At 46.3% G+C, this 27,500-nt stretch overlaps 1 protein-coding gene across 1 annotated transcript; it reads right to left on the reverse strand.

The window, feature by feature from the left end:
- Positions 1 to 951: 951 nt before the first annotated feature.
- Positions 952 to 21,244, reverse strand: ASTL (astacin like metalloendopeptidase). Its single transcript, XM_033156733.1, has 11 exons — positions 21,115 to 21,244; positions 18,499 to 18,560; positions 17,104 to 17,194; positions 14,540 to 14,657; positions 12,545 to 12,726; positions 12,068 to 12,149; positions 11,230 to 11,375; positions 6,155 to 9,739; positions 4,514 to 4,636; positions 2,495 to 2,622; positions 952 to 1,099 (listed from the first exon to the last, which is right to left on the reverse strand). Exons 1-11 carry the CDS (start codon positions 21,242 to 21,244, stop codon positions 974 to 976), a joined length of 4,773 nt encoding a protein of 1,590 aa, XP_033012624.1. The 3' UTR covers positions 952 to 973.
- Between the last annotated feature and the right edge of the window lie 6,256 nt (positions 21,245 to 27,500).

Genomic DNA, 27,500 nt, shown 5'->3' on the forward strand with positions numbered 1-27,500 from the left:
TTTTGAAGGACAGCTGTGTTTTGGTTTGCATATTGCTTCAAAAATGTCCATTCAATAGTAAAGGGACCCCTGACCATTAGGTCCAGTCAAGTCCGAATCTGGGGTTGCGGCGCTCATCTCACGTTACTGGCCGAGGGAGCCAGCGTACAGCTTCTGGGTCATGTGGCCAGCATTACTAAGCCGCTTCTGGTGAACTAGAGCAACGCACGGAAGCGCCATTTACCTTCCCGCCAGAGCGGTACCTATTTACCTACTTGCACTTTGACGTGCTTTTGAACTGCTAGGTGGGCAGGAGCTGGGACCAAGCAACGGGAGCTCACCCCGTCGCGGGGATTCGAACCGCCGACCTTCAGATCAGCAAGCCCTATTCAATAGAGTCGCCTTTAAATGCCAGCAGAATCAAATATTCACTTTGTATCAGTGTTCTGCCAATGTGAAGATGTCCTATATGTAGATATATTCTAGATTGTCTCCTCTCCTATACACTAAGGTTACCAGATTGTTTTCAATGAATCCGGGGACACTTTTCAACTCTAATGGATTCTGTATGGGGACTGATTTGTAAATCTGGGGACTGTCCCCGGGAAACAGGGACGTCTGGTAACCTTACTATACACCACCCCATATTTGCAACCAAGTGGAGATGCCCACAGTGGCCAATGGTGTGATACGCAGCAATATGCAAGAGGCACCCTCTATAGTAGCACTCTGACTGTGGAATACATGGATTTGATTGATGCCAACCCTTATCGGTTTTCGGCCTCTGGTACAGACATATTTACCTAGAGATTTGATTAAGTTGCCTGTAAATGCTTTGTCACTCCCATGGTGCTGTGATGCAATATGGCATGATTGTCAGATTTCACTTGTTTTATTATGTGCTCAGTATTTTTGTTCATTGTATCCTGATCTTGAATTGATTTTAATAAATGGTGTTCAACGCAACATTGAAGAATACTTAGGTTTATTTTGTTCACTTGTTGCACAAGGAACGTGTCATATTGCTGTAACATTGGCCACACGGCTTCCTGCAGAGAAGCAGATCATCAATCCCAGCACTATGCCTTCCTTTGGGGCCGGTGACACCTTCCAGCACCACCTGCAGAGAGAACAGAGACATGAAGTTTCATTCAGCCACCTGAAGAAGCTCAGCTGCCTGCACCTTTTCAAAGTCCTAGGATTAAGAGCCAAACAGCATGCAGCAACGCGTGCGTCTTAAGCGTAAATTTTTGCAGCAGCATCTCTCCCTCCCCAGGGTTTGAGACCCTTGCCCTGACTACAGTCCTGACACAACAGCTGAAAATACCACCACCAGCCCCCAAAAAACCCTGCTTTTTGTCTTTGGAGGAAAATTGTCATTGCAATCAGTAGCAGCCTCTCATCTCATTCAGGGCTAACAGCACTCCAGGAGTGTGATGCCACCGGAAGGTGCTCTGCTGCTGAAAGTCTTGTACAGTTCCCATGCAATACAACGCAGCTTCAGCAGGAGATATTCCCAGTGGGATTGCCTTTCAAATCTACTCATTTCCCCAACTGTTTTACCTGCTGGGCATATGTAGAAGAGCTTTGAGGATTTGGTAAAGGGTCTTATTTTTATTTGTAGCCAGTATTATTAAACAAAATTGAAAGTTCAGCAATGTCTGCTTCTCAGCGGTTTGCTCTGCCGTGCTAATAATGATGTCAGAATCACCCGGGTCAATGATGGTGAGTGTATGCACTCTGTAGTACTTTCCACAAGGGCGCTGTGGTCTAAACCACAAAGCCTCTTGGGCTTGCCAATCAGAAGGTTGGCAGTTTGAGTCCACGCGATGGGGTGAGCTCCCATTGCTCGGTCCCAACTCCTGCCAACCTAGTAGTTCAAAAGCACACCAGAGCAAGTAAATAGGTACTGCTGTGGCAGGAAGGTAAACATGTGCTCTGGCACTTGTCACGGTGTCCTGTTGCACCAGAAGCAGTTTAGTCATGCTGGCCACATGACCCTGAAAGCTGTCTGCAGACAAACACCGGCTCCCTTGGCCTGAAAGAGTTGAGCACTACACTCCATGGTCAGGTTTGACTGGACTTAACTATGATAGAATCATAGAATCTTAGAGTTGGAAGGGACCCAAGAGTCATCTAGTCCAACCCCCTGCAAAGCTAAAGCATTCTTTACTTTTACCTTTAACTTTCCACAAGTTGTACCCAAATCAATATTGTTACAGCTGCAACACCAGTTTTCACCAACTTAGCATAGTACTCAGTCTCTGATTTCCAGAGCTGGACAGCTGTTGGCTGCCCTGCCAGATCATTTTCAGAGTTAGTTTGTATCCCAGTACATATTTACCACCCAGCTAAGTCTAGAGTTTATGGACTCTGGGACTTTTTTGTCTTCTTAGCGACCACCATCCTGTCGGCTCACATCAACTCTGCCATTACCAGAGATGCACTTTCCATAAAGGGTTTTCTTAAGCTATTTCAACCAGTTGTGTCTTCAAGGCAGACCATAAATACTTACCTGAAGCTCACAAGTCTTGGAAATGGCTACAGCCACCAGATGCCAGCCAGTGCCTTGATTCCCCCTCACAGACCACAGTTTGTGCCATTCAGAGGAATTCCAGAGCATTACGTAGATGTTTATTTCACCTGCAAAGAGAAGGCCACTCAGAAGCAGGCATCACGCTGAATGATAAACTGCCACCAAACAGCATTTTTAAATGTTCAACGCACACAGATTTGGCACAAAATGTTCAACAATAAGCTATCAATGTCTTTTCCATTTTTGGATAAAATGCACACTAGGAGTGGGGAATCTGTAACAGGATTGTCCAATGGGAAAATGCACTCACTTTTGACAGGGGCAGGTAGGAGAGTAAGTGGATAATTATGCCTTTTTGGCTCTGGTCAACAAACCACCACAGCTCAGGGGTAGAGCTTCTGCATCACATGCAAAAGATCCCAGGTTTGCCCCCGATGGCACCTCCAGGTAGGTCTGGGAATCTCTCCCTTCGGAAACCCCAGAGAGTCACTGCCAGTCTTTATACAGTGGTACCTTGGTTCTTGAACTTAATCCGTTCGACTCCCGAAACCATTCGAAAAACAAGCTGCAGCTTCCGATTGGCTGCAGTAGCTTCCTGCAGCCAATCAGAAGCAGCAGAAACTGTCAGATGCTTGGCTTCTGAAAAACGTTCACAAACTGAAACACTTCCGGGTTTGCAGCATTCGGGAGCCGATTTGTTTGGGAGCCAAGCCGTTTGGGAACCGAGATACCACTGTATACAGTTCCAAGAAAGAGCAACCAATGACCTCACTCCCCGTAAGGCAGCTTCCTATGTAGGCACCTCACTTAAAGATACAGGGGGCAATGTTGTTTTCTAAAACCCATTGTGTTATGGCTCCAAGTCAGGCTTCCAGACAGGATCCCCTCAACCCACAGGAACTAAGGTGAGGTTGAAGGCAAATATGCAAAATATACCTTTTTCTTAGCTGTAGGTGGCCTACCTACCTACAGCCCAGGACAACTCTGATCCTAAACTTCCGCTGCCTTCCGAGACATCTTTGGAAGAAGGCAAGGCTCAGGAGTAAACCCTACACAAATCCGGAGTGGTGTCCCTAAGATGGTTAGATGGTTGTATGCTTCCTTCTAGCACCTCCTGCAGCCAAGCTGGTGCCAAACGTACTTCTCTGCTTTCCTTTGAACCACATCAGTGAGGCTGAGATGGGGACCTCACTTTGGTGCAGATAGATGCCAACAACAGGTTACCTACAGACTAAGGTGCTTGTGTTTCATTTAGAATCATAGATCATAGGATCATAGAGTTGGAAGAGACCACAAGGGCCATCCAGTCCAACCCCCTGCCAAGCAGGAAACACCATCAAAGCATTCCTGACAGATGGCTGTCAAGCCTCCGCTTAAAGACCTCCAAAGAAGGAGACTCCACCACACTCCTTGGCAGCAAATTCCACTGTCGAACAGCTCTCACTGTCAGGAAGTTCTTCCTAATGTTTCGGTGGAATCTTCTTTCTTGTAGTTTGAATCCATTGCTCCGTGTCCGCTTCTCTGGAGCAGCAGAAATCAACCTTTCTCCCTCTTCTATATGACATCCTTTTATATATTTGAACATGGCTATCATATCACCCCTTAACCTTCTCTTCTCCAGGCTAAACATACCCAGCTCCCTAAGCTGTTCCTCATAAGGCATCGTTTCCAGGCCTTGGACCATTTTGGTTGTCCTCCTCTGGACACGTTCCAGCTTGTCAGTGTCCTTCTTGAACTGTGGTGCCCAGAACTGGACACAGTACTCCAGGTGAGGTCTGACCAGAGCGGAATACAGTGGTACTATTCCAAACCTAAAATCCCTCATCAGCACTAGGGCATTAGAGAACTCTGGGTCACCCAATTTTGGGAAACGGGGAATTAAGAGTCTGAGCTGGCAGTCCAGAACTGTTGCACACAGACAAGCCAGCCACCTACTGCCATTCTGGCAGCCTTCCCTCATCCACTCACACACACCTCTTTTATACAGAAGCCACTTACTCACGAGAAGGTCCCCTGGGCTGTACCAGAATTTGAGGCACCTGATGCCCTGAACAACTGGGCTGACCAGAACAGCTTTTTGACTAGAAATGTGGGCCAAAGGCATCAGGGAAAGGTAGCCACCTGGTGAAGAGATGACACAGGTATAATTTGGACCATCATGACCCTTCACATAAAACTAACAATCTGGAGCTGATGTTGGGAAGCCCCACCACCCCCCTAGACAACCTGTAAATGGGATGGGAGGAAGAAGGAGACAATAGCTGCCAACTTTTCCCCTTTTTAAAGGGAAATTCCCTTATTCCGAACAGGATTCCTCACAAGAAAAGGGAAAAGTTAACAGCTATGGAATGAGACATCAATCACTAAAATGTTCCCAAAAGCAGAGGTCACTGCCACGAAGCAAGATGAAGTAACTGCTTCTCACAGCAGAGGGAGGAACTTAACAACACACAATCCAGTTGCTTCATCAGCAGATTTCTGCTTGCCATATAAAAAATTTCTCACTGGCCCTTATAAGTTCAGCACAAACAGTTGGGCCTGGTGAGCATTTAAGGTCCCCAACCCTAATCTGCGGGTTGCCATTTGATTGGATTTTATTCTGACCCTGATCTGATTTTAGGATGCATTTTAATTGATTGTCTGGTTTTATGTTGATGTGTTAACATTTGATGTTAGCCGCTCTGAGCCGCGTTTTGGCCGGGGAGGGCGGGGTATAAATTAATAATAAAATAATAATAATAAACCACCTCTCCTATCCTCCCTCCACATGCTGTTCTGGGTCTCTCCTGACCCTCCAGGTGCAGGGGGAACCCCCATTGTGTTTGTCATAGCCCTTGCAGAGGGCCAGAGTTTGACCATCACCAACAGAGCTCAAGTGAAAGATATGGAAACTCTACCAGCAAGTTCTCCCAATGCAAGAGTCCTGCTGGATCTGACCAAAAGGTGCATATAGTCCAGCACTCAGTCCCACTTGTGTGACAAACACTCTCCCACTTGAGTTCTCCTAGCAATTGGGACCCAGAGACTTACTGAGAGAGCAGGTAATGTATAGCCCTTCTATGGCTGGTAGTCAGTAATGGTCTTATCCTTCCATGGATTTGTCCAATCCCTTTTTAAAGCTGCCCAAATTAGTGGTCACTACCATAATCTTAGGACGTGGGTGGCGCTGTGGGTTAAACCACAGAGCCTAGGGCTTGCTGATCAGAAGGCTGCCGGTTCGAATCTCCGCGGCGGGGTGAGCTCCCGTTGATCGGTCCCAGCTCCTGCCCACCTAGCAGTTCGAAAGCACGCCAAAGTGCAAGTAGATAAATAGGTACCACTCCAGTGGGAAGGTAAACGGTGTTTCCATGCGCTGCTCTGGTTTGCCAGAAGCGGCTTTGTCATGCTGGCCACATGACCCAGAAGCTGTACGCCGGCTCCCTCAGTCAGTAACGCGAGATGAGCGCCACAACCCCAGAGTTGGACACGACTAGACCTAATGTTCAGGGGTCCTTTTACCTTTACCTTTTACCACAATCTTGCTACAGTGAATCCCTTAAGCATTTCTTTTTGTCTATCCTGAACTCCCACCACTCAGAAGACCCTGCAGCACACCCCCAAGGGGAGCAGTTGCTGCGTGAGAGCGCAGGAGTCACTTACCACCTGAGGTTGTGCAAGGCATTCCAGGGGGGCTTCCACCTCCCACAGTCCTAACGAGCTGCTCACGCCCCTCTACAAGCACCCAGTCCAGGTCATCCTCCTTGCTTTGCTCCCAGCCACACAAGTTCTTCTCAAAGGGACAAAAATTGGTCAGAGGCTGTGGCTCTTTCACAGTTCTTGGGGGGCCCACTTGGTTATTTCCTGCCTTTTTCAGCGCAGAAGGCAGCCCTTGGAGAAGAGTGGACAACCTGGACATTCCAAATGGCAATGGTTCTGCTGCCTCCATTATGTCTGCCACATTTTTGACTGGGGAAACCTCATCCATGTGGCCTATAAATTCACGATCCATTTCCTCTGGCAGAGCAACACTCAGAGATGCTGGAGTTGCCATTATCTCTGCTAAAGACCTCTTGCCAACACGGTGGGAGAAGTTAGGGTTGTCTACAGGGGACACCTCATTTTCCTTGGACTTCATTTTCTTTGTATGGTTTCCAGACATTCCCTCCAGATTCACTACAATTTGGGTCTTGGAGGAGCGTCTGGGAAATTTTGTAGAGGGAGCCTGTAGTTCTCCATTTCCCATTCCTACAAGAGTCCCGTTGCTTAAAGGAGACCTACTGTGTTCATACCCCACCTCTGGTCTTCGGGTTCCATGTTCAGGCTGGAATTGTGTGATTTTAGTTGCTACAGCATGCTCCTCACGGGATCCCAGGGTGGAAACTCCAATTGTAGCTGTCTTGTGTGATTCAGAAGCTAGTGTGCTGGCATAGATCTCTAGAGCAGTTTCTCCACTTTTCTTGGGAGATCTCCTTGTAGCCTCTTTTGCACCTGTCAATAGGGTTCCCCGGTTTCCCCATGTGTCTAGAGGACTGGTACTGGATGCTGATGATGTTGACACCATGTCCCCTGCAAGAATCTTTGCCATAGATGTCATGGTTTCTTTCCTGGGCTGGCTACTGGTAGGCTGTCCTCTTAAGTTTATGTATTTGGGAGACTTTAGCGAGCCAATAGTCAGGAGCAGAGCCGTCCCTTCAGCAGCAACTTGGGGTGATCCTATTGGTTCCATATCTAATGAGGGAGATTGTGCCCCATTTCTGCCAGCTGTGGCTTTCCAAGTAGGAGTTGTTGCCCAGTTCATCACATGGAGGGACATGTCTTCTGTGGCATTTGCTAGTTCAGTCATTTCCCCTTCTTCAAGGGTTTCTTTAAGCTTAGAGGAAGGTTTTGTTTCCAAGAATCCTGTAGGTGGGCTCTCAGTCTTCATCACAGGTTCTGTTCTCCTCAAAGGAGAAGAGCTTTGGGGCCCCTTTAAAGCTGGTTTGCTAAAAAGCAAGATGGTGGATAAATTGAAAGAGCCAGCAGTAACAGATCCTTCATCACTTGCCACAGTCCTCTCTGGGGTCCTTGTCTGCATCAGTTGACTCACCATTGCTGATGAAGATGCTTTAAGAAGAGGACTTGTTCTTCTCAATGGCAGAGAGTCCCCTTTGGAGGTAGGGCTATGATCTCTCTTTTCTGATCCTGAATGTTCCTGGCTTGTAGTTTCCAATTTGGGCAACATGCGTGTGGATGTTAGTTCATATTCCGTTCCAGGTAAAGAGCTTGCCAGTTCCCCATTGCATGGTCTTTGGGGTGCTGCTGCTCCTGGCCCATTAGGATTCCCAATCTGCATCACACCAGGGATGCCAGTCGTTACTGAGGGGGTAGAAGAAAGTTGCCATGGAGTACCTGCTACCCGGTATTTAGGTTGGGTGGACATCTGGTTCCCAAATGGCTCAGGGGAAAACAAAGAAGCTTTCCAATGAGTCTTGGCTTCTTCAGAGTGTCCAGTTCTAACTTCTTTTTCATGGCTCACCCTGGATTTTTGTGCTGTAGATGGCCACGTTGTTGTAATGGACGCTGTTTCTAAAGTGTGTTCGAATTCTTCCCCAAGTAGATCTGCAAAGGGGGCCAATCCTGGAATGTGGGCACTAGGGCCATAGACTTTGGTGTTGCTTGGTTGTTGCAACCATGAAGTTTTGTGTCTTGTTTCAGTGGGACTAGGGGTGTGGGACAGAGGAAGAGGAAATGTTCCCTCTGTAGGATGCATAGCTTGGTTGGTTTCCATTGCCAATGAAGCCCAATCCTGTAAAGTGGCAGTTTGGCTTGGCAGTTCTGCATGGACAAGGGTCTGCTCCTCCAGCTCAGGTTCACTAACTGGCACTAAGAGAGGCCCTGGTGGTATGTGTGTTGTTAGTGCCCCTTTTCTGTAGCCCTTCCTGGCCAGCTGAGTAGGTGACTGATCAAACTGTTCCACTTGGGTCTGGTTGCTCTTTGAGTAAGTTGCTACATTTAGCTTTGAAACAGCAAGGGGGCCTATGACAGAAGCCCAAGGGGAAGGGGCTCCAGCAGTTGCCTGACTAAGGTGGCTTTCCTGAGCCTCTGAACTTCCAAGAGAGGGAGGCACCTGGGTAGCAAACAGACGAGGTTCCAGTGTATGCCTTGCATACTGTTCTTTGCTGCTGGAAGACAGCACGTAGGTTGGCATGCTCCCTTCTTTGGTGTGGACGCTTTCCGTTTCCTTTTTCATAACCTCACTCTGGCCCCCAATTGTGCCAAAGCTTCCCAGGCTTCCCACTTCACTGGGTTTGGTTTCTTCCAGTCCCACCACACTGGAGGCTGTGATCAAGTTCCTGGAGGCTCTTGGAGAGGCTGTTGTGTATGAAGACCCTGCTTCAGCCTGGACTATGGGGGTTGTAGAAGCAGTGCTACCCGTTTCATTTCTAAGGATGCTTATGGTCTGAAGAAATAGCTCAGCCAGCTGTTTCCCAGTTTGGTTTTCCATCACAGAGAAAGGGTGGTCCTCAGCTGGGCTTGGGGAACCATGTCTATCCTCACTGCTTCTCACTAATGGTGAGCTCCCAATCTCCATAGCAGTAGATAGTTCTCCTCTCGCCATAGCAGTAGGCAGTTCTGTTCTATGCTCTATATACATGGCTCTTGTTCTAGAAGGTGTCTGGTCCAGGGCTTTCTTACCAAGTGTTGTGGCAGCTCCCTGGACCGTTGTCATTGGAAAGGGGTCTGGGCTTTTGGTCAGAAAGGAAAGTGAAAGCTCCACCTTCGGGGCACTGCTTGTCATTACTTCTACAGGGCTTTGGTCACTTGGTATGTAGACCCTTGCACTACTGATGGGATTCTGCAGAGTTTGCGGTTCAGAAGTCTTCTGGGCAACACCACTCACTGCCATTTCTCCAGCTACGGTTTGATGCAGCATCTCTTCTGTAACCACTAGAGATTTTTTACTCCCTTCTGCTTTACCAGGGGTATGCAGAGACACTGTCCTTTGCATTTGCTTCTTTGGCCCAGGTGACCAAACCTCCCTTGTCTGGGCTTCTGTGGTACTAATGTTTTCACCAGCAACCTTGCTTGATGGTGTGATGGTCCCCAGAGGCTCTCTGGCAGGATGTGGCATTTCATTGGAAGACGCTATAGAACTGAGATTCCAGGCAGTAGATAATTTGAGTTTGTTTTGCGTTGTATGGGGCTTAGGCTCACTTGGAATGAAGTCCATTACATTCTCTTTGATGACTCCCTTGGTAGGTGCCCCTGAAAACAAAGCAATTAGAACTTCTGTCATTTATCATACATGTTCCCAGACACATGTTCCTGTGTCATGTCACATGAGTCTTGCATCAAAATCTTCCCAATTTCTTGAAAGATTTCTTCCCCTTTGAAAGGTGCTTCTGTGTTGTATCAAACATTAGTCAAAGCAGACCCACTTGGTTGTGTACGCAACTTATACTCAAAGCACATTCTTTCCCTCAAAGAATTCTGGGCACAGTAGAGTTTACAATTCCCAGGAACCCTTAAACTGCAGTGCCCAGAATAATTTGAGGGAAAGAAAATGCTTTCAAGGTATAGCATGTACACAGCATAGACATGACTAACTCAGCTCCATTAATTTCAGTGAAACTTAGTTTGATATAACCCTCAATTAGTCTCCCTCATTCTCAGGCCACTATAGAATTTTGGCAGGAATGGGGTTTTTGAGCTCAACTTTTGTTCTGGATAATGTTTTTCTTCCCATAAACTTTTCTTCAGCCCTCTGCAACCTTCCTGGCTGCTCAAACCTCCTGATCTGGAAAAGCTACATGGAAGGCATTATCTCACAGGCACCCAGGAAGGCTGCCGAGTACAGATCTCTGTTGAACAGATATGTAGAATGAAAGGATGGACACTCCCACAACACCCTTTGTGTTACTCAGAAGTAAGGCAAGAGCAACACAACCCCTGCACCCCGCGCATGAGAATTTCACCAAACTACTCTCCCTTTTGATAACCTGCAAATTCCTTCTCTCGTTAACTGAAGGAGAATGGCTTTTTAAAAGGCGTAAGAAATTTAGCACAGCACTGCTTCACCCATTGTTAAGTTGTGTGCATCAAAAGAGATGTGTACATGAACACAATTGTGTTTATCATGCCAGGCACATTTGGAGCATCATAGCTGGCTGCAGCTGGGGACACTCAAGAGCCAACCTGCGACTCCGGTGATATTTAAGGTGAGGAACAACCTTAGCTGTGTGGGGTAGAGAAAACAAGAAACTGAGGGTTCATCCAGACTTCTTTTAAAGCGTCTGAGGTTTCTTACTATTTTTGTCCCAGTGGCTTCCCTGGGAAAACCCACGTTTCACTACTAAATCAAAGCAAATGGCAACACATGGGAAACTCAGTTGCCGTTTGCTCTGATTCAGTGGTAAAATGCAGGTTTTCCCAAGTAAAGTATTGGGGGGGGGGGCAACCCCAACTGCTTGGACATAGAGACTCTAGTCTGGACCTGTGCCTAGAAACAGCACAAAAGGAAGTGTGGATGGGTCCTTAGGTCTTGCCTAGGAAGCTGACAAAAGGAGGACAGACGTTTGCTTCTTTACAGCCCGTACAGGTTTATAGCTTTCAAAGTTCTTACTTGGATTTAAAGTTCTATATTCTGCTAAATCCCATTGGGGGTGGGAATCCCAAACTTCCCGGTGGGAAAATGCATATGCGTTCAAAATATAGGATTTGGGAAACTAAGCTTTGTTGAGTCTTCATTCACTTACCTGGCTGTGCTGCAGCCTGAGAACATTTATAAAGCTTGTTGACTCTGGCAACATCTGAATTGCTCAGGTTCCACCTCTGGCCAAGAAAGGTCGGGGAACTGGAGATGGGTGTTATGGTGGGTGAGCCAGACATGCTGAAGGCATTCCTAGTGGAGGCAAAGAACAAGATAAAGCAGTGTGAGCCACTCTTGTACATACACAAGTGGACTATCCTGGTTCTGCTTAACATAGGAAGGTGCTTTACATCTAGCGCCATCAAGCTTAGGACCACCCACTCTGACCGGCAGCAGCAGCAGTCCAGTCTCAGGCACAGAAGGGTCTTACCTGCTACTCAACCCTTTGAACTGGAATGTAAGAACCTAAGAACAGCCTGCTGGCGTCCGAGAGCACAAACCCTCAGTGGCTGCCAGCGACTGGTATTCAGAAGCGTTCATTACTGCCTCCAAACTGGAAATAGCCCATAGCCAGGATTCTTCATGGAAACAATGCTCCCAAGTCATAGTCCCGCCACAAAGGGTCCCTATCACCAGCCATCCCATCAGATAGCCAGTGTAGGTCACAGTGACTCAGACATGTCCCATGCCTTACCAAAGAATATGCATGTAAGAACAAGGAGCACGAATGGTAGGCTCCAGACAGGTTGGAAAATTCTGCCCTTACTAGAAATGCACCTGCTTTTACAGACAAAGTCACCCAGAACACGCAACACCCCTTTGACAATGTGGAAATACCTCCCCTGGCCCCCACTCCACTGCCAACAAGAGGCAGCACAGGGTGTTTCACATGCCCCCAATATTTTCTTTATAACACCTAGGAGCCTTCTCGTGGGCTCGCTTACCTGCCATAGTGCATTACAGAGGAGTAGTCATAATCCACCAGCATGTTGGTATTCCAAGACTTCATGAAGTTTATTTCAAAGCCTGTGAATCCAAGAAGGGGATTAGGTCTACAAGCAGGAGTGGATAACAAGCATTCAGAGTCCCTGGTCCCACTACAGGGTGGAAAGACCCGAGTGAATTTGATAGATTTGGCTTTAAAAGCGAATTGGGTTTAATTCCCTCCACCCCACCCCCCAGTCCTGGCAGCTCAGCAGCATGGCCAGGGCCAGACAGCTGCATTTGGTCATTGAGCACAAGGTCCCCACACTCTGGATTGACACAGGCAGGGGGTATTCCCTTCCTCATGCGCCGGAGCCAGGGTTCAATGAAGCAGCCTGTTGTGGGGGTGCTCTGTCGTGCCCCCTCAAAAAAGATACACCTGGGGCCACACTGTGCCACTGCACAGAGCCTGCTAGGAAAGCATAAGCAACCCTTACCAGTCAAGATTTCATCCCAGGAGATGCTGATGTACTTGTCCCGGTCTGCTCTGGAGTGCTCATGCCAGAAGCCCACGACATGCATGAGCTCATGCAGTGCCACCCCCTTCCCCTTGCGGAGGCAAGCGGGCGCTAAGGAAACCACCTGCATCCCACCAATGCGTCCAACACTGGAGAAGCAGCTGGAGAGGGAGTGAAAGATGCGTTAAGAAGTTGCATTGCAACCAAACAACCAGTCCCATGCCTAATGAGTCAATGCTCATAGGGTACTAGCCTGCCTGTTTAAACATTGATCACTGCTTTGTGGTAGAAAAAGCAAGGGAACACAACAGTACATAAAATTTGCATTGGAAATCTACAGAAAGGTCTAGCAATAAAAAGCAAAAGCAACATACTAAAATGATAACAACCCTCCAGTAAACTCAAGAGCCACAGAAAGCACAATGTTCTAGTAACATTGTGAAGTAATCTTCAAACCCATCAATGCAGTGGGCCTTTTGGATGTCGCTGGAGAGGAAATTTGACAACCATGATGCCACCACTGAAAAAAATATTCCTAGCAGACAATGTCTTGCACTCAGTAGCATTGTGTGCATGTTAATAGTGTTACAACTGCTAAATTAGGTTCTACAGTGGTACCTCAGGTTTAGAACTTAATTCGTTCCAGAGGTCCATTCTTAACCTGAAACTGTTCTTAACCTGAGGTGCCACTTTAACTAATGGGGCCTCCTGCCGCCGCATGATTTCTGCTCTCATCCTGAAGCAAAGTTCTTAACCCGATGTACTATTTCTGGGTTAGCGGAGTCTGTAACCTGAAGCGTCTGTAACCTGAGGTACCACTGTATTTTATAAAACAAATAAGGATTCTAGGGTTGTAGTATTAAGAGGCATCCTGCCTCCTTTGTATGCCTCTTGTATGCAGGTGCTGGGTGGCAGCAGCTGGTCCAGACAAGTGTGCTTCACCCAGCTATGTCCACCAGTCACACCAGATCAGCTCCTTCATCCCTGATCATTACCATAAGGATTTGTGGGTGATGGTCTGTGTTCACCCACAAACCAATTCTCCCCCACTTCTGTATTTAAATATGCATCCCTAAAAGCTCAAAACATGGACTGAGCAAACTGTTTTGAACCATGAACTGCATCAGAATATTTTATAAATACAACATCCAGCAAATAACCAACTTCTGATCCACAAATTAGGTCCATACATATAAAGTACGGAAAACTTGCTAACTTTTGACATTTACCCCCAAATGAAGTTTTGGATTTGAAACCAGGACTTTATCTGATTGTTCCTCATCTGTTCAAGGGGAAATTCTACCAACTGGTTAAAATCAAGACATTTATCTTTCTACAGAAGTGTATTACATGTTGTTAAAAGCAGCTCCCATATACCACCCAGAGTTGGCTACTATTGAAAAATGTCATCGCATGTCTAGCATAACTGCAAATATTCAAGAGTCAACATTTCCAAGATCCTTTTCAACACATAGCCCATCCCAAAATTTTGATTTTGCCTTTCTAGCACAGGCTTGCCCAATCTGGTGCTCTCCAAATGATTTGGGACTACAGCTTCCATTGTCCGCAGTCGGCACGGTTATCTGCACTGGTATATTAGGCCAGGAAGACACTGCTGCTGTTGATGCTCCTGTGAGTGTTTGAGAAGACCACTCCCTCCTCCGGCCAACTCCATTGGGCCTACACTCACCACCACATCTTAAGAGGCGCCGAGAAGGGCAGCCTCGCCTCTTGCTCTGTAATGTACTAGTGTCTGTATATTTTTACATTGCAATGTAGCCAAAGCAAAATCCAAGTATGTTGGAAAATGTACTTGGCCAATAAATTATTCCTAAAAGTTGAGCTGCAGAAGGAAACTGGAGGAAGCAAAGGCGTTGGAAGGAAGAGAATCTAGCTTTTGCAGGAGGTGGGTCACCCACTAGGCAACCACCCCATTACTCCCCAGTAAGATACATCTTGTAAGTCACTACTAACCCAGAGAGCGGGGCAATGGCAATGAAATCTCTCTGGTTGGAATAAGGGACAAACTTGATGCATGTGAACTTTGAAAAGTCTTCAAATGCTCCCTTGATTATCTTCATGCTGGATTCGTCTGGCAGGAACAATAAGAACACAGGCAAGAGCAGTGTCAGAATGCTCAGGGCAGAATCCTTTTCATCAGAGTAAGAGCACTTAGCAAGCTCAGCTTATTTTCTACACCAATAATCAAATGCAAGACATTTAAGCAGGCCTGTCCCCTCCTGTTGCACACATCAACACACCCTCCGCTCTTTCCCTTGCCCCTGCCCCCCAATCACATTCATCCAGGGGAGTCAACGCTATCCTGGTAGCTTGCTCTCATTCCACTGAGAACCAACGAGGATTTCCTGGAGCCAGTACTGGCGGCGAAGAGCCACAGAGTTAAGCCGTGAAATCTGTTCCCACAGCATGTCATGATGGCCACCAACTTATATACCACAATTTTAAAAGATAATTTGACAAGTTCATGGAGTATAAGGCTAACAATGGCTAGTAGCCACGATGGCTGTGTTGGAAGCAGAATCCCCATCATTATCTACTATGAGAACGATAGTTCTAACAACCATTCTCTTTTCCCCAGGGAACTCTGGGAACTGCAGCTCTGTGAAGGAAATAGGGATCTCCTGACAACTCCCACCACCCTTAAAATACTACAGTTCCTAGGATTCTTTGGGGGAAGACATGTTTAAAGCGGGATGATACTGCTTTGAATGCATAGTGCAGATGGGGGGGGGGGCTAAGTTATTCAGCACCTTGATCATTCAAAACTTGGTGAACCACAGCTCTCCCAACCCAACACAAGTAGCAGCCCCCCACCCCAAAAAATGGAGTGGGGCACAGAAGGGGCAAAGTATATTTCTAGATGGGCAAGCTGGGGGGGGGGGAAATTGCAGTAAATGTTAATGACAGGAGTCCAGGAATTAGGGATGGGTGATTGCCCCCCTGTCCCCCTGGGGCAGTGTTCTCCAGATGTTGTGGGCTATGTCTGGTTGAGGCTGGTGGGAACTGTAGTACAAAACATCTGGATAGCACTTGCTTGGGGAGAGAAGGCTGTTCTGCCAAAACGGTGGAAGATGGATGCACTTGCTACTCAACTGGACTCTATCCAGTCTCCATCACCTCGTCCTCAGCAGCAAGGCTGGGCAAATCCATCCATTTCTCTTTATTCTCTCACTGTCCCATTCCCAAGTTCAATTCTCCACATCAGTTTATGACTTAAAAACTGCTCATGAAAATTTCTCCCAAAAGGCACATCTTTGTTATGCACTTTTGCCCAACTTAATGTCTTTCTGTATGTTAGTTTCACAAGCACTTAAGTTTTTATGCACACCCACCATGTGTGCACATTTTTGCAGGTACTGTATTACCAGCCTATAAAACTGCACTGAACAGTCAGAGAAGTGCTAATTCTGAAGGATGGCCACCTGCTTGTGTATTTTGGAAAGTGCTAATGAGCAAAATTTGCCTATAAATGCAAACTGTGGGCTTATCCACACTTTCCTTTCCCTGCACACTTTGCAGGCATGGTCCATGCTTTATAGCTCCATGTCCGAATCCCTTTTGCTCTGGAGCTTTCCCCATGAAAAACCCCGCTCTTTAGCACTCAATCGGAGCAAATGGCAATCTGCAGAAAACCCAACTGCTGTTTGCTCCAATTCAGCTTTAAAGAGGTTTTCACAGGGAAAGCTCTGGGGCAAAAAAGGGGGGGGGGTGTTGTCAAACAGAGAGCTTTAAAGTGTGGACCTGTGCCTGGAAAGAGCAGGGCAAAAGGTAAAGTGTAGGCAAGCCCTGAATCAGGTTTCTATCCCATCTGTAAGTAATGAATGCCATGTTTGAATGGGCCGCAAGATGGCAGAAGAACACCACACAAAATGGATGCTGTTAATGAACAATTGATTAACTATGTTGATCAAAGAGCTAGAGGATTGTTCATGTTCTGGCAAAAGTACAGTACCTGCAAGAAAGCGTAAAGGCTGACTATGCAATGCTAGTTACAAACAATGAGTATCGTACCGTGCCAAAAGTTACAGAAGACCAGGTACAAACTGTGAGAGTTGTGATATGCCAAGAACACGCTGAAGACGAAGAACTGCCAAGAACAGGCCAAAGGCAGTGAGAAATGCTAAGATTCAGGTGAAGACCAAAAAAACTACATAAGACCGAGACTTTTCAGATGAGTCTGTGTGTCAGACACAGCTGGGGCCTCGCTGTCTGATCACCCATGACTTACTGGAACTTGATAACTTCCAGGGAAGAGGCGGTGAGAATGTTTGCGTGTGTGTTTGCGTGAGTGACTGAGTGCATGTTCCCTTGTCTTGTTATGTGTTATGCTTGCTAATGTTTGTTAATCAATAAAGAAATGTTACGTAGAAATTCCAATATATTGGTTGTCTGACTGCTTACTTGTGTTCTTCCTGGAGCGCACTGAATCTCATTTATGTTAAACACCAAAACAGATAAAAGAACCTAAGTTCTATGCCCTGTTCCTACTGGAAGAGGTTCCAAAGTTTGTTACTTACCATATTTGTAGGAGATTACATAGGGAATTTGGACAATCCCTCTCTTCTTTGGCCATCTCGGGTTGGCAGATGGGAACAGCCTGAAAGGACTCTATATGGGAGAGAATCAGCACCACTTTCACATCAGAAGCTGCATTATAATGTGCAAGACTGTTGCCAGCGCTGGCTGGCAGCAGCTCTCCAGAGTTCCAAGGAAGAGCTTTTCCAGGGACTGAACCTGGGACCTTCAGCTTGTCTGCCCACTGAGCTGCAGCAGCCCTTCCACAAACCACTTTGCTATCAACAGAATGCCATGTTCTCCAGTTAGGGACACTCCTGAGGCCACACCAAGGATTGCAGTGACTCACATAAATGGTCTCCTCTGTAGGAAAGAGGGAAAGCTCTGGCCCTCAGCCCCATGACTCTGTCAGCTGGGAGGGCTTTAGTGTGGCAAGTCTACAGTTGATGAAGAAGCACATAAACTGATTTTTGAAAACTCAAGAATTTTAATTGCACCCACTTAAAGTGTCAAGCAGTACTAAATAAATAAATAAATAAACTGCAAGTACTTGGTCAGCATACTTAATGATTTCCATGCAGTTTTACACACATTTACTTACCAATCAAAACTAGATTATATCAATTTAACCAAAATACCTTTTAAATTCCCAAGTCATGTTACAACTTTTTAGCACCCCTTATTTTTGGAATTTGAAGGTTGTAAAATTCAGAACGACCTATTAATGTTGGAGTCCAACATCTGGTTCCAGCATCTGAGTTTTTCTCGGGACTGCAGCAGATGAATTCATGCAAATTATCGGCCATCCTCCTCTCCCACACGGCAGGGTTGCCATATTTCAATAGGTGAAAATCCAGACACAAAAGTTAGAGAAAAGAGGAGGTTTTTAAGGAATATATTTTTAAGGAAATTCGCCAGAATCTACACTTACATGCAGATTTCAGCCATTTCCGCCTGGACACATTTCCTGACAACCGAATCCCAGCTATGTCTGGGAAATTCTGGACATATGGGCATCATACCATACGGGTAGTTTGATAAGCAAGCAAGCTGCTTGTGTTACCCAGATTCAACAGGATGCAACAGGATATAGAGAGCAAGGATAGCAAGAGCAGTGTTCTTCAGATGTTTATGGGCTGGAATTCTTATCATCCCCTGAAAGGCACCAGGCAGCCACTCCTGATTTAGAGGCCCATTGGGTAAATCAAGTAAATATATAAAAATACTTAATTGACCAACTGTGTTGCAGATAACTCAGTTCTGAACCCCCCCAGCATAAAGCCTGCCCCCTAAAATAAATCCTGGCTACACCCGCGGCCTAGCCATACTCAGACCTCCCACCAAGTCATCTTAGGAAAGCGTCTGTATCTTGTACCAGTTCTGCCATCGTTACCTACCGCTTTGATGATATCCCCCTCGATCAGAAAACTGCTTTCTGGTGCCCCTGGAAAAATCAGCTCTGGGAAGAGAAAAATGGACTCAGGACCTGGTGGATGCCTTTACTTGATCAAGTAGCCTAATATGACAGGCTAGAGCTGAAAGCAAATTGCTGCAGTTTTTAACTTCAGACCTGCCACTTTGGTCACTCACATTTTGGATGCAACATTTCCCAACAAAATTCAAGTTTCTCATACACATTTTGCCATCACTGGATTGATTTTGGTAGCATCAGACGTCTTCTATCATGTCTTCTATCAGTCACTATCACATGCCAGCTGTCCACTCCAGCCTTAATCAACTTGGTGCCCTCCAGATTTTTCAGAGTAAGTCCCATCAGCCCCAGCCAGCTGGGAGCTGTAGTACAAAATATCTGGAGGACACCAATGGGTGAAGGCTGACTTGCCCTATTAAGAGAGAACACTGCATTTGATAGATCACACCTACACCATATGTTTGAAGAGCACGGCTTTCCCAAAAAGCACCCCAGGAACTAAAGTTTGCTTCTCACAGAACTAACAAATTACACTTCCCAGATTTTGGGGGTGGGTGGGCTTCAAATGTGTGGTGTAGATGTAACCATAGCTATGCAATGGGATCCACTGCAAGAGAGCAAAAGCAGGGATCTGCACTTGAGTAGAAGATCAAATATATAGTAAAATCTCATCTAAGAGATCACCTTCAGATAAATAAGCAGGAGAAAACCCCTTTGTATAGGACACGGTATTTCTAATTAATGTTGACAGTTTAGGATAGGTATAGATTTGATTGTCACTTAGTATGGGCATCTTGGAACCTTAAGGATATGGAGGAATGTTGTGTTTTATGGTCCATTGTAAAGCATCTGGAAATGCTTAAAGCAGTGGTTTTCAACCCGTGTGCCATGGCCCCCTGGGGTGCCTTGAATGATGGTCAGGGGTGCCGCGGGCAACACTGGCCTCTGTCCCTCTTTCCTTCCCTGCCTCCTCTGATGCCCTCTTACGTCTCTGCCTCCCAAAGGCTTGCACAGCTGTTTGCTGCAGCAGCCCTGGCTACAAGCTCCCCAGGCGAAAGGTGCCTCTGGGGCTGGTCAGAGGGTGCTGGTTGCCAGGAGTTGAGGCGGCCTTGCAGAGAGAGAGAGAGAGAGAGAGAGAGAGAGAGAGAGAGAGAGAAGGCAAGGGAAGCCAGTCAGCCAGTCCGCCAGCCCTTGCTGTTGGGACTGAACAGACAAGTCCCAGACCCCTGTGGGGCAGTGTGAGGAGGCACCTCTCTTTTGGGGTGGGGTGGGGGACAGCTCAGAGACCAGGGGTGACAGCTGTGGCTGCCCAGAGGAGAGGGGAGAAGAGAGAAGGCTGTTTGAAAAAGGGTGAGAGGCTGCCAGCTCTGCAGGCAAGAGGTGACATAGAATGACTCAAAAAGGTTGAAAACCTCTGGCTTACAGGAAGGATGCATTAAATATGATCTAGGCAGTGGAATCCAGGGCTAAGCTTTTTACTGGACTACAGGTAGCAGCAGTGAGACAAGGCAGGTGGGGCAGAATTGCACATTTGCCATTAGAATCCCCACCCCGTTTACAGAAAAGGGCGAGGCGAGGCGAGGCGAGGCAGAATGCTTCTCTGCACTTGTGGCTTCCTTTGTTTGGAATGCATTCCCAAATGCCACCACTGTAGCTGTCATGGGTCTGCTGTAGTAGGGTATGCCATTTTAAGGGGTGAAACTTAATTTTTGCAAATTTCTTAAGTGAGGGGTCTTAAAAATATATCTTTGGGGTGTGAAGAATTCAAATCTATTTTTGTGACTGGACAACATTTAACTAGCTAAGTCTACATTTGATGAAGAAGCACAAACTGCTTTTGGAAAACCAAAATTTTTAAATTATACTAATACTAATACTAATCATCATCGATCTGCAAGTGAAAATCATTTTTAATGATTTCTTTGCAATTTCACACACATTTTTCTTACCAAGCAAAACTACATTATACTACTTTAACCAAATTATCTTTTGAATTCCCAAGTCATGTTACAACATTTTAGTACCACTCATTTTTGGAATTTGAAAGCTGAAAACTTCAATACACACTAGCGCTGCAGTTCCACCCAGTCACCAACTGTGTGCCAGCCCTTATGGCTGGCAGCTATCCTTGAATATCAATTATTGATATATAATTGATATATCAATATCAATATTGCTGCCTGGCAATATCAAGCCCAAAGCGTGGCCAAATAAGGTTCCCAGTGAGCAGGGTTGAGTGAGTGGTTTCCGTGCTCCCCTGCATAACAGCATGGTCATGACCCCCCCCTTCAGTCCTCTATTTAAGGGGCAGTTCATTAAAAGAAACACGAGGCAAAATAAAGAAACACAAGGCGGAATAGTGGGAAACATGATGGCGATTATTATTATTTTTGGTCAATTTACTCATGAAAGTGAGCCAAACCTCGCAACTTACAAAAACAGCAAACTGAACCAGGGCAATGGGGGGGAAATGTATAAATCAGCATATTAAAGTGCATGCTATTACAGTAAGTAAAGAGATTCATCATTTATAGGCGGGGGGGGGGAGCACACGCCCTTCGGAGTCAGCATAAGTACTTGCCTTGGTTTATGTAAAGGATGTCATCAGGGGCTTCTTCCCAGTCGCTCCCTTGGTCATGCGCAATGTAGAAGGTGTTTCCCCGGCCATGCACGGGCAGCGCTGCAGAGAGGCACACCCATTTCATCAACATCCACACCTTGTTGGAAGGACCCAAGAGGAGGCCAGCCACATAGGAAGCCAGCGTGGTGGAAAGGCCAGGACCTGGAAGGCCTGGGTTCAAATCCCCACTCAGCCATGAAACTCACTAGGTGAGCCTGGGCCAGTCACTGCCTCTCAGCTCAACATACCTCACAGGGTTTTGTTGAGGATTAATTGAGAGGGAGAACCATGGTCTCTCGGAAGTAAAAAGAGGGATATAAATTCAGTAAATATTGGAAATTGCCTTACACTAGGTCAGGCTTCCTATTCATTTAGTTTACCATCTTCTACACCCATCATCACCTGTTACCTGAACCATTCGATTGAACCTGGGGCCTTCTGAATACAAATCAGGTGCTCTGCCACCGAGCTATGGCTCCTGCTGCTGTTTCAGGATGCAGAACAGCCTTGGTCATGTCAAGGCTTTACTCACATCCCCACCATACATTTAAAGTACATCGATTCCCACCTCAAAGCATCCTGGGGAAATATAGTTTGTTGTGTGCTGGGAACTGTGCCCTAATAGCTCTCAGCACTCTTGGCAAACTACAGTTCCCAGGATTCTTGGGGGGGGGGCATTATAAAAATGAGGCTACTTAAAAATGAGGCTGAAGTTTAGAGTTAGTTTTAAATTGTATTTTAATCTGTATTTTAATGAACTGTTTTATGTTTTGGTTGTGATTTTATTGGTGTTAGCCGCCCTGAGCCCGGTTTGGCGGGGAAGGGCGGGGTATAAATAAAAATTTATTATAATTATATTATTATTACTGTTTGAAAGTGGTATGGCTACTCTCAGGCAGGGCTTCCAAAAATGTCCTGAGAATGGTGGGCTAATGGGAGTCAGTTCTTAAGGCGAAGCTGTGACAATTTTAAAACCAGTTTTATATCTGCACCACAGCCAGGGCTGAATAGCGCAATAAACATAATGTAAATTTAATTCGGTATCCCTACTAATCACTCTTCTGCCACCAGTGACCAAAAAAGAACCTTTGCTGTACAGTTTGATTTGTCAAAAAGATAAATACTAGGCCTCACCACAGGATGGCAAACTTGCAAATACAGTAGCACACAGTTTGAATTAGACACAGATTATTGAGCATTTTATATCATACTTTTTGCTGCTTCAGGTACCTACGTTACTCTGTTTTTGCAGCAGTCATTCTTAAGCAGAGCATTGTGCAAATAGAAGGCAGGGAGTGTGAAAGCAGCCTAGCTCACTCAACATGCTACCTGAGACAACTATTCATACCCTTCAGATCAGTAGCTGCTCTTGACCCCAGGATAGCCCCCCCCTTAATAGCAGCTTGCTTAAAACATATGGCCACCAAAAGCTTTAAGAACAGAGAGAGAGAGCCCCTGGCAAAGTGAGGCCAAAGCATGCTACTTTCAGACCCCACCCAGCAAGTAAGTAAGTGGTTCAACCGAGCAGTTGGGTCCCAGGATCTGCCAAGTGGTGGGGAGTTGCAAGTTCTTAGGAACAGAAGAATCTGTGTTCCGCCCTGTGGAACGCCCTCCCATCAGGGGTCAGAGAGATAAACAACTACCCGACATTTAGAAAATGCCTGAAGGCAGCCCTGTTTCGGGAAGTTTTTAATCTGTGTTTTTGTATTGTATTGTAATATTTGTTGGAAGCCGCCCAGAGTGGCTGGGGAGACCCAGCCAGATGGGCGGGGTACAAATAATAAATATCTATTATTAATAAAATAATAATAATATTGTTGAGTCAGAGCATTGGTCTGGATGGCAGCAGCTCTCCTGGGGGTGGCAGTGGGGGTTCTTTCCCAGCCCTTTCTGGTGATACCAGGGACTGAACTTGGGAGCTTCTGCTGAGCTGAGGCCCTTCCTCTTCTTCAAGGTCTACAAGCAGAGGCACTGATGCCTCATTGTTAAAAAGAATTAGCCCTTACCTGAAAGCAGACAAGAAATACTTATAACCATTGTCCAAACATCAAGGAACACAGCCATAGCGGAAGAAAAAGCCCACTGTTGCTGTATGTCTTTTTATAAGTACAATAAATCTCCCCTAAACAAACTACAAACAATACTTAGGCCACAAACCAAGGGGACCCCTCGATCTATTATATAGAGCCCCAGTGAAAAGGAAACACCTGGCTAAAGCCTCTTCATTAGGAGGTCAGTTTAACCCCTTGTGTGATGAAGCCCTTCCGCAGCTTCCTCTTACAGAGTCTACAGCAGGGGTCAGCAACCTTTTTCAGCCATGGGTGGGTCCACCATCCCTCAGACCATGTGGTGGGCTGGACTATATTTTTTTGGGGGGGGGGGAATGAACGAATTCCTATGCCCCACAAATAACCCAGAGATGCATTTTAAATAAAAGGACACATTCTACTCACGTAAAAACATGCTGATTCCCGGACCGTCCGTGGGCCAGATTGAGAAGGCGATTGGGCTGCATCTGGCCCATGGGCCTTAGGTTGCCTACCCCTGGTCTACAGCTTGAAGAGCTCACTCAACCAATACAGATCAGATTGCCAACTTTTCACACCTGGATCTGCTCCTGGGCCTTTAACAGCAGCCTCATGGCACTTTGAAGATTAGCAGGTGAAGCCTTTTCCTGTCATGGGGATTGTAATGACAGGGCTTGTGATTTGTTGATGCTCCCTTAAAGCTAAGGATTTGGCAATTTGAGGACTTGCCCTGCCATTTCTTAGTCCTAGAATCATAAAGTTGGAAGGGACCCCGAGGGTCATCTCATTCATCCCCCTGCAATGCAGGAATACACAGGTGGCCAATATGGGGATCGAACCTGCTTATCAACACCAAGCTTTAGCCAACTGAGCTGACTGCCTTCAGTTTCAGTTCTAGCAGGGGGTCTTAAGAGACTCCTCTGAATAAAGCCTTTTTCATACAACTGCTCCTCATTCCTGGTGCCCAGAAACATTACAGAGATGTACCAATAGCAAAAGTTTTGCCCATTCAGGAATTGCCTTGCTGGATCAGGCCCCCTAGCCCAGCTTTTTTCGCTTCTGGTTTTAGTGTGTTTATTGTGAATTGCATTCATATTTCACTGTTCATGTAAACGGCCAAGATTATGTGCTTGGATTGCTGACACAGGAATGAAACAAACAAACAGTTAAATAAATAAATAAATAAATAAATAAATAAATAAATAAATGGGGCATAAAAAGGAGTGTTTTGGCAGGTGCAACTTGAGGCCAGGGATCAGGGCCTGGGGCTGGCATTGTCAGGGACCTGCTAGTGCTCACTCCCCCATTTCTCATACCCTCCCAACATTTCTCCGAAGAAAATAGGGACGTCCCATTCCATAATGATAATTTTACTATTTATACCCCACACATCTTACTGGGTTGCCCCAACCACTCTGGGCAGCTTCCAACATATATAAAAATAATAATAAATTATTAAACATAAAAAACCTTCCCTATGCACAGGATTGCCTTCAGATGGTTCCGGTAACTCCATACCCTCCAACATTTCTCCAGTGAAAATAGGGATGTCCTAAGGAAAAGTGGAATCAAATCAGAAACTGGGACAGCTTCTCTAAATCAGCGTTGTCCCTGGAAAATAGGGAGGGACACTTGGAGGGTCTGTTGTTTCTCTCCTTCTTGCCTCATCCAAGCACATCATCAACAGCCCGGAGAAGGAGAAGCTGGTTTCAACGGCATTGCTCTCACCTCCTGAGAAGTGATGGGGATTAGGTCATGATGGAGAGGGCAAGGAGATGGCTAGTGGTGACAGTGGCAAGGAAGTGCGCACACTTAGTGTCCACTATGGGCATTTTGCCCAAGGCCAGCCCCCATTCTTGATTTCCAAGCTAACACTGCCATGGGTCCATCTGCTTCAGTGCAAAGGTTTTGAACAGCCCAAAGAAGGAGGCAATGTGTCTCTGAATATCAGCTGCTAGGAATTGCAGCTGGGGAGGGTTCCCATTGGAGCATCTGGTTTGGGTCTCAACCCCCCCCCTTGTGTTTTCCTGCTCCTATAAGCAGCATTTTGCCACAAGGGGGCAGTCAGACTCAGCTAAACCGAAGAGGATGTGAAACAGATGCTTCTATACATCATGTTTGGGGGTCCAACTCCCATCAGCCCCAGCCAACACAGCTGTCTGAAACAAAATATCTGGAGGGTACCGGGTTGGCAAACGCTAATATAAATGGCCAGATGCATACATACACACACACACACACACACCCCATACTAACCCAAATGCCCTTGTTCCCTCTCTGAAGTGCTAAACAATATTACAAAGAGGTGGAGAACAAATATTGTTTTTAACAGGCAATTAGACAAAATCAGAAAAGTAAGACTTTTTAAGAAGCTGATATTATCTATACTTGACATGGCTAGAAGTTTCTGCAGCCGATCGGAAGCCGCACCTTGGTTTCCGAACGTTTTGGAAGTTGAACAGACTTCCGGAACGGATTCCATTCGACTTCCGAGGTACCACTGTATATCCCACAAGTCCTTGGTTCAAAGTTCGCCTAAGCTATTCACTTGCCTCAGTAGCCTTTGGGAATGCCTCGTTGTCTCAGTCTCAAGCCCTCATGGAGGTTTATAATGCTGGCCTTGTGTAGTTGAGAGAATGATCGTGATGTGATGCGTAACCTTCTTTGAAATATATTATTACTGCTTTCAAGGGAAATGGGGGCCAGGTGCACGCACGAGGGCAATGGACTGTGTGTACGCATTCATGCGTAAGCAGGCCAGCATGAAAGAATATCTGAATGTGCCTTGGCTATCTTTAGGGCCTGTGTTGGTGCGCACAAGTGAGTGAACATCTGTGACTGGGATTTTCTAGCTGAACGTGGCTGTTTCGGGTGAGTGGGCTGAGATGAAGTAATGCTGCTGGGTAAATTTAGTGCAAACAGAATGTTTCTGGCTCTGTGTGTGGGTAACTGACACATAGAGCAGGGGTGCCAACTTGAATGAAATATTGTGGAGTCCCAGGTAAGCCCTGCCCTGCACAATCAGTCACATGACACGGTGCACACACACCATTTGAATGGGAATGCTTTGTCAGGGCCCAGCCCCCTCAGATACTTTATTGCAGGGGCCGGAGCCCCCATGGCCCCTACAGTTAGTTCCTATGACATAGAGACAGAGTCCATTGGTACCGTATTTTTCACTCCATAGGGCGCAACAGACCATAGGTGTTTTTAGAGGAGGAAACAAGAAAAAACAATATTTTTCTGGTTTTCCTCCTCTAAAAGCCCTGTTTTTTTGAGGATCAGCTAAAAGTTTGGCAGGTATTTTTTTTTTTTTGCAAAGGGGGAAAAGCCCTGTTTTTATGGGGTTTAACTCACATTTCTGCAGCTGCTAAAGGAAAGGGAGCCTTTTCTCCAGTTTCCACAGATAATCTAATCAGCCACTCACATGTTGCTGGGGAAACAAACAACCTCCCTCTGCAGCACATTCAACAAAGGAGGGTGGGGCTGAAAGGGAGCCGGGACTCTTATCTCTCTCCCCATCTCTTGCTGATCAGCTGCTGAGTGGGGTCCTTTCAACACCCCCTTTTCTCTTTGTAAAATAAAAAGCATGATCCTCTTTTGGCCCCTGGGCAATTCGGCTCCAGGGACCACCATTTGCCCCATAAGACGCACAGATATTTCCCCTTACTTTTTTAGGAGGAAAAAAGTGTGATACGGTATTTCTGAGACCCAGAAGTGATGGAGGTAAAATAGCAAGAAATGAAAGTTATTGAGAAGGTTCTAGGGTGCTTTTTCTGTTTCTTCGCCCTGACTGTAACTTCTGATCTCCCACGTCTGAGAAGGGTTGCCAACTTTTATTTTCTTTTACTGCCCCTGTGTCTTGATAACCTGACATATGGAAGTTAAATGGGTGAATCTCTTCCTGGCAAGATAAGTGAAAGACCACACTCAGGTACTTAATCTTAATTTCTCTCTCTCTCTCTCTTATGCTGCTGTTAAAAAGGCACAGGGGAGGAAAAAGAAACCCAAAATTGCAAAAATTCTTGCCCAAAATTGGTGCCAATGGTACTGCTGCTTTTCCACCAGTGGCAAATGTGGCACTTCCCATTTCACTTCAGATGATGAAACAGGACGTGCTGCCCCTGTTGGTCTCTGAGGCTTAGTTTGACACTCTAACCCAGGATAGCCCAACACATGGCGCTTGGTGCCTTTTTCGGTGGCCTTTGGTAACATTTGATGCCCCCCACGCCCAGTCAGTGAGGCAGGGGCTTGGGGAAGGAGACGCAAGGCACTGACAGGGTCCTAGAGTTATAAGTTCTCAAATATAGAATAAATGTT

The sequence above is a fragment of the Lacerta agilis genome, chromosome 8 (genome assembly GCF_009819535.1).
Source record: "Lacerta agilis isolate rLacAgi1 chromosome 8, rLacAgi1.pri, whole genome shotgun sequence".
In the NCBI taxonomy this organism is placed as follows: domain Eukaryota; kingdom Metazoa; phylum Chordata; class Lepidosauria; order Squamata; family Lacertidae; genus Lacerta; species Lacerta agilis.

Coding starts and splice junctions, on each gene's coding strand:
- ASTL (XM_033156733.1), bottom strand. CDS start 21,244: ATGTTGATGAAATGGGTGTGCCTCTCTGCAGCGCTGCCCGTGCATGGC. Junction 14,658..17,103: donor TGTAATCTCCTACAAATATG/GTAAGTAACAAA, acceptor TGTTCCTGCCAG/ACGAATCCAGCATGAAGATA. Junction 4,637..6,154: donor GCCTTGCACAACCTCAGGTG/GTAAGTGACTCC, acceptor TCTCTTCACCAG/GTGGCTACCTTTCCCTGATG.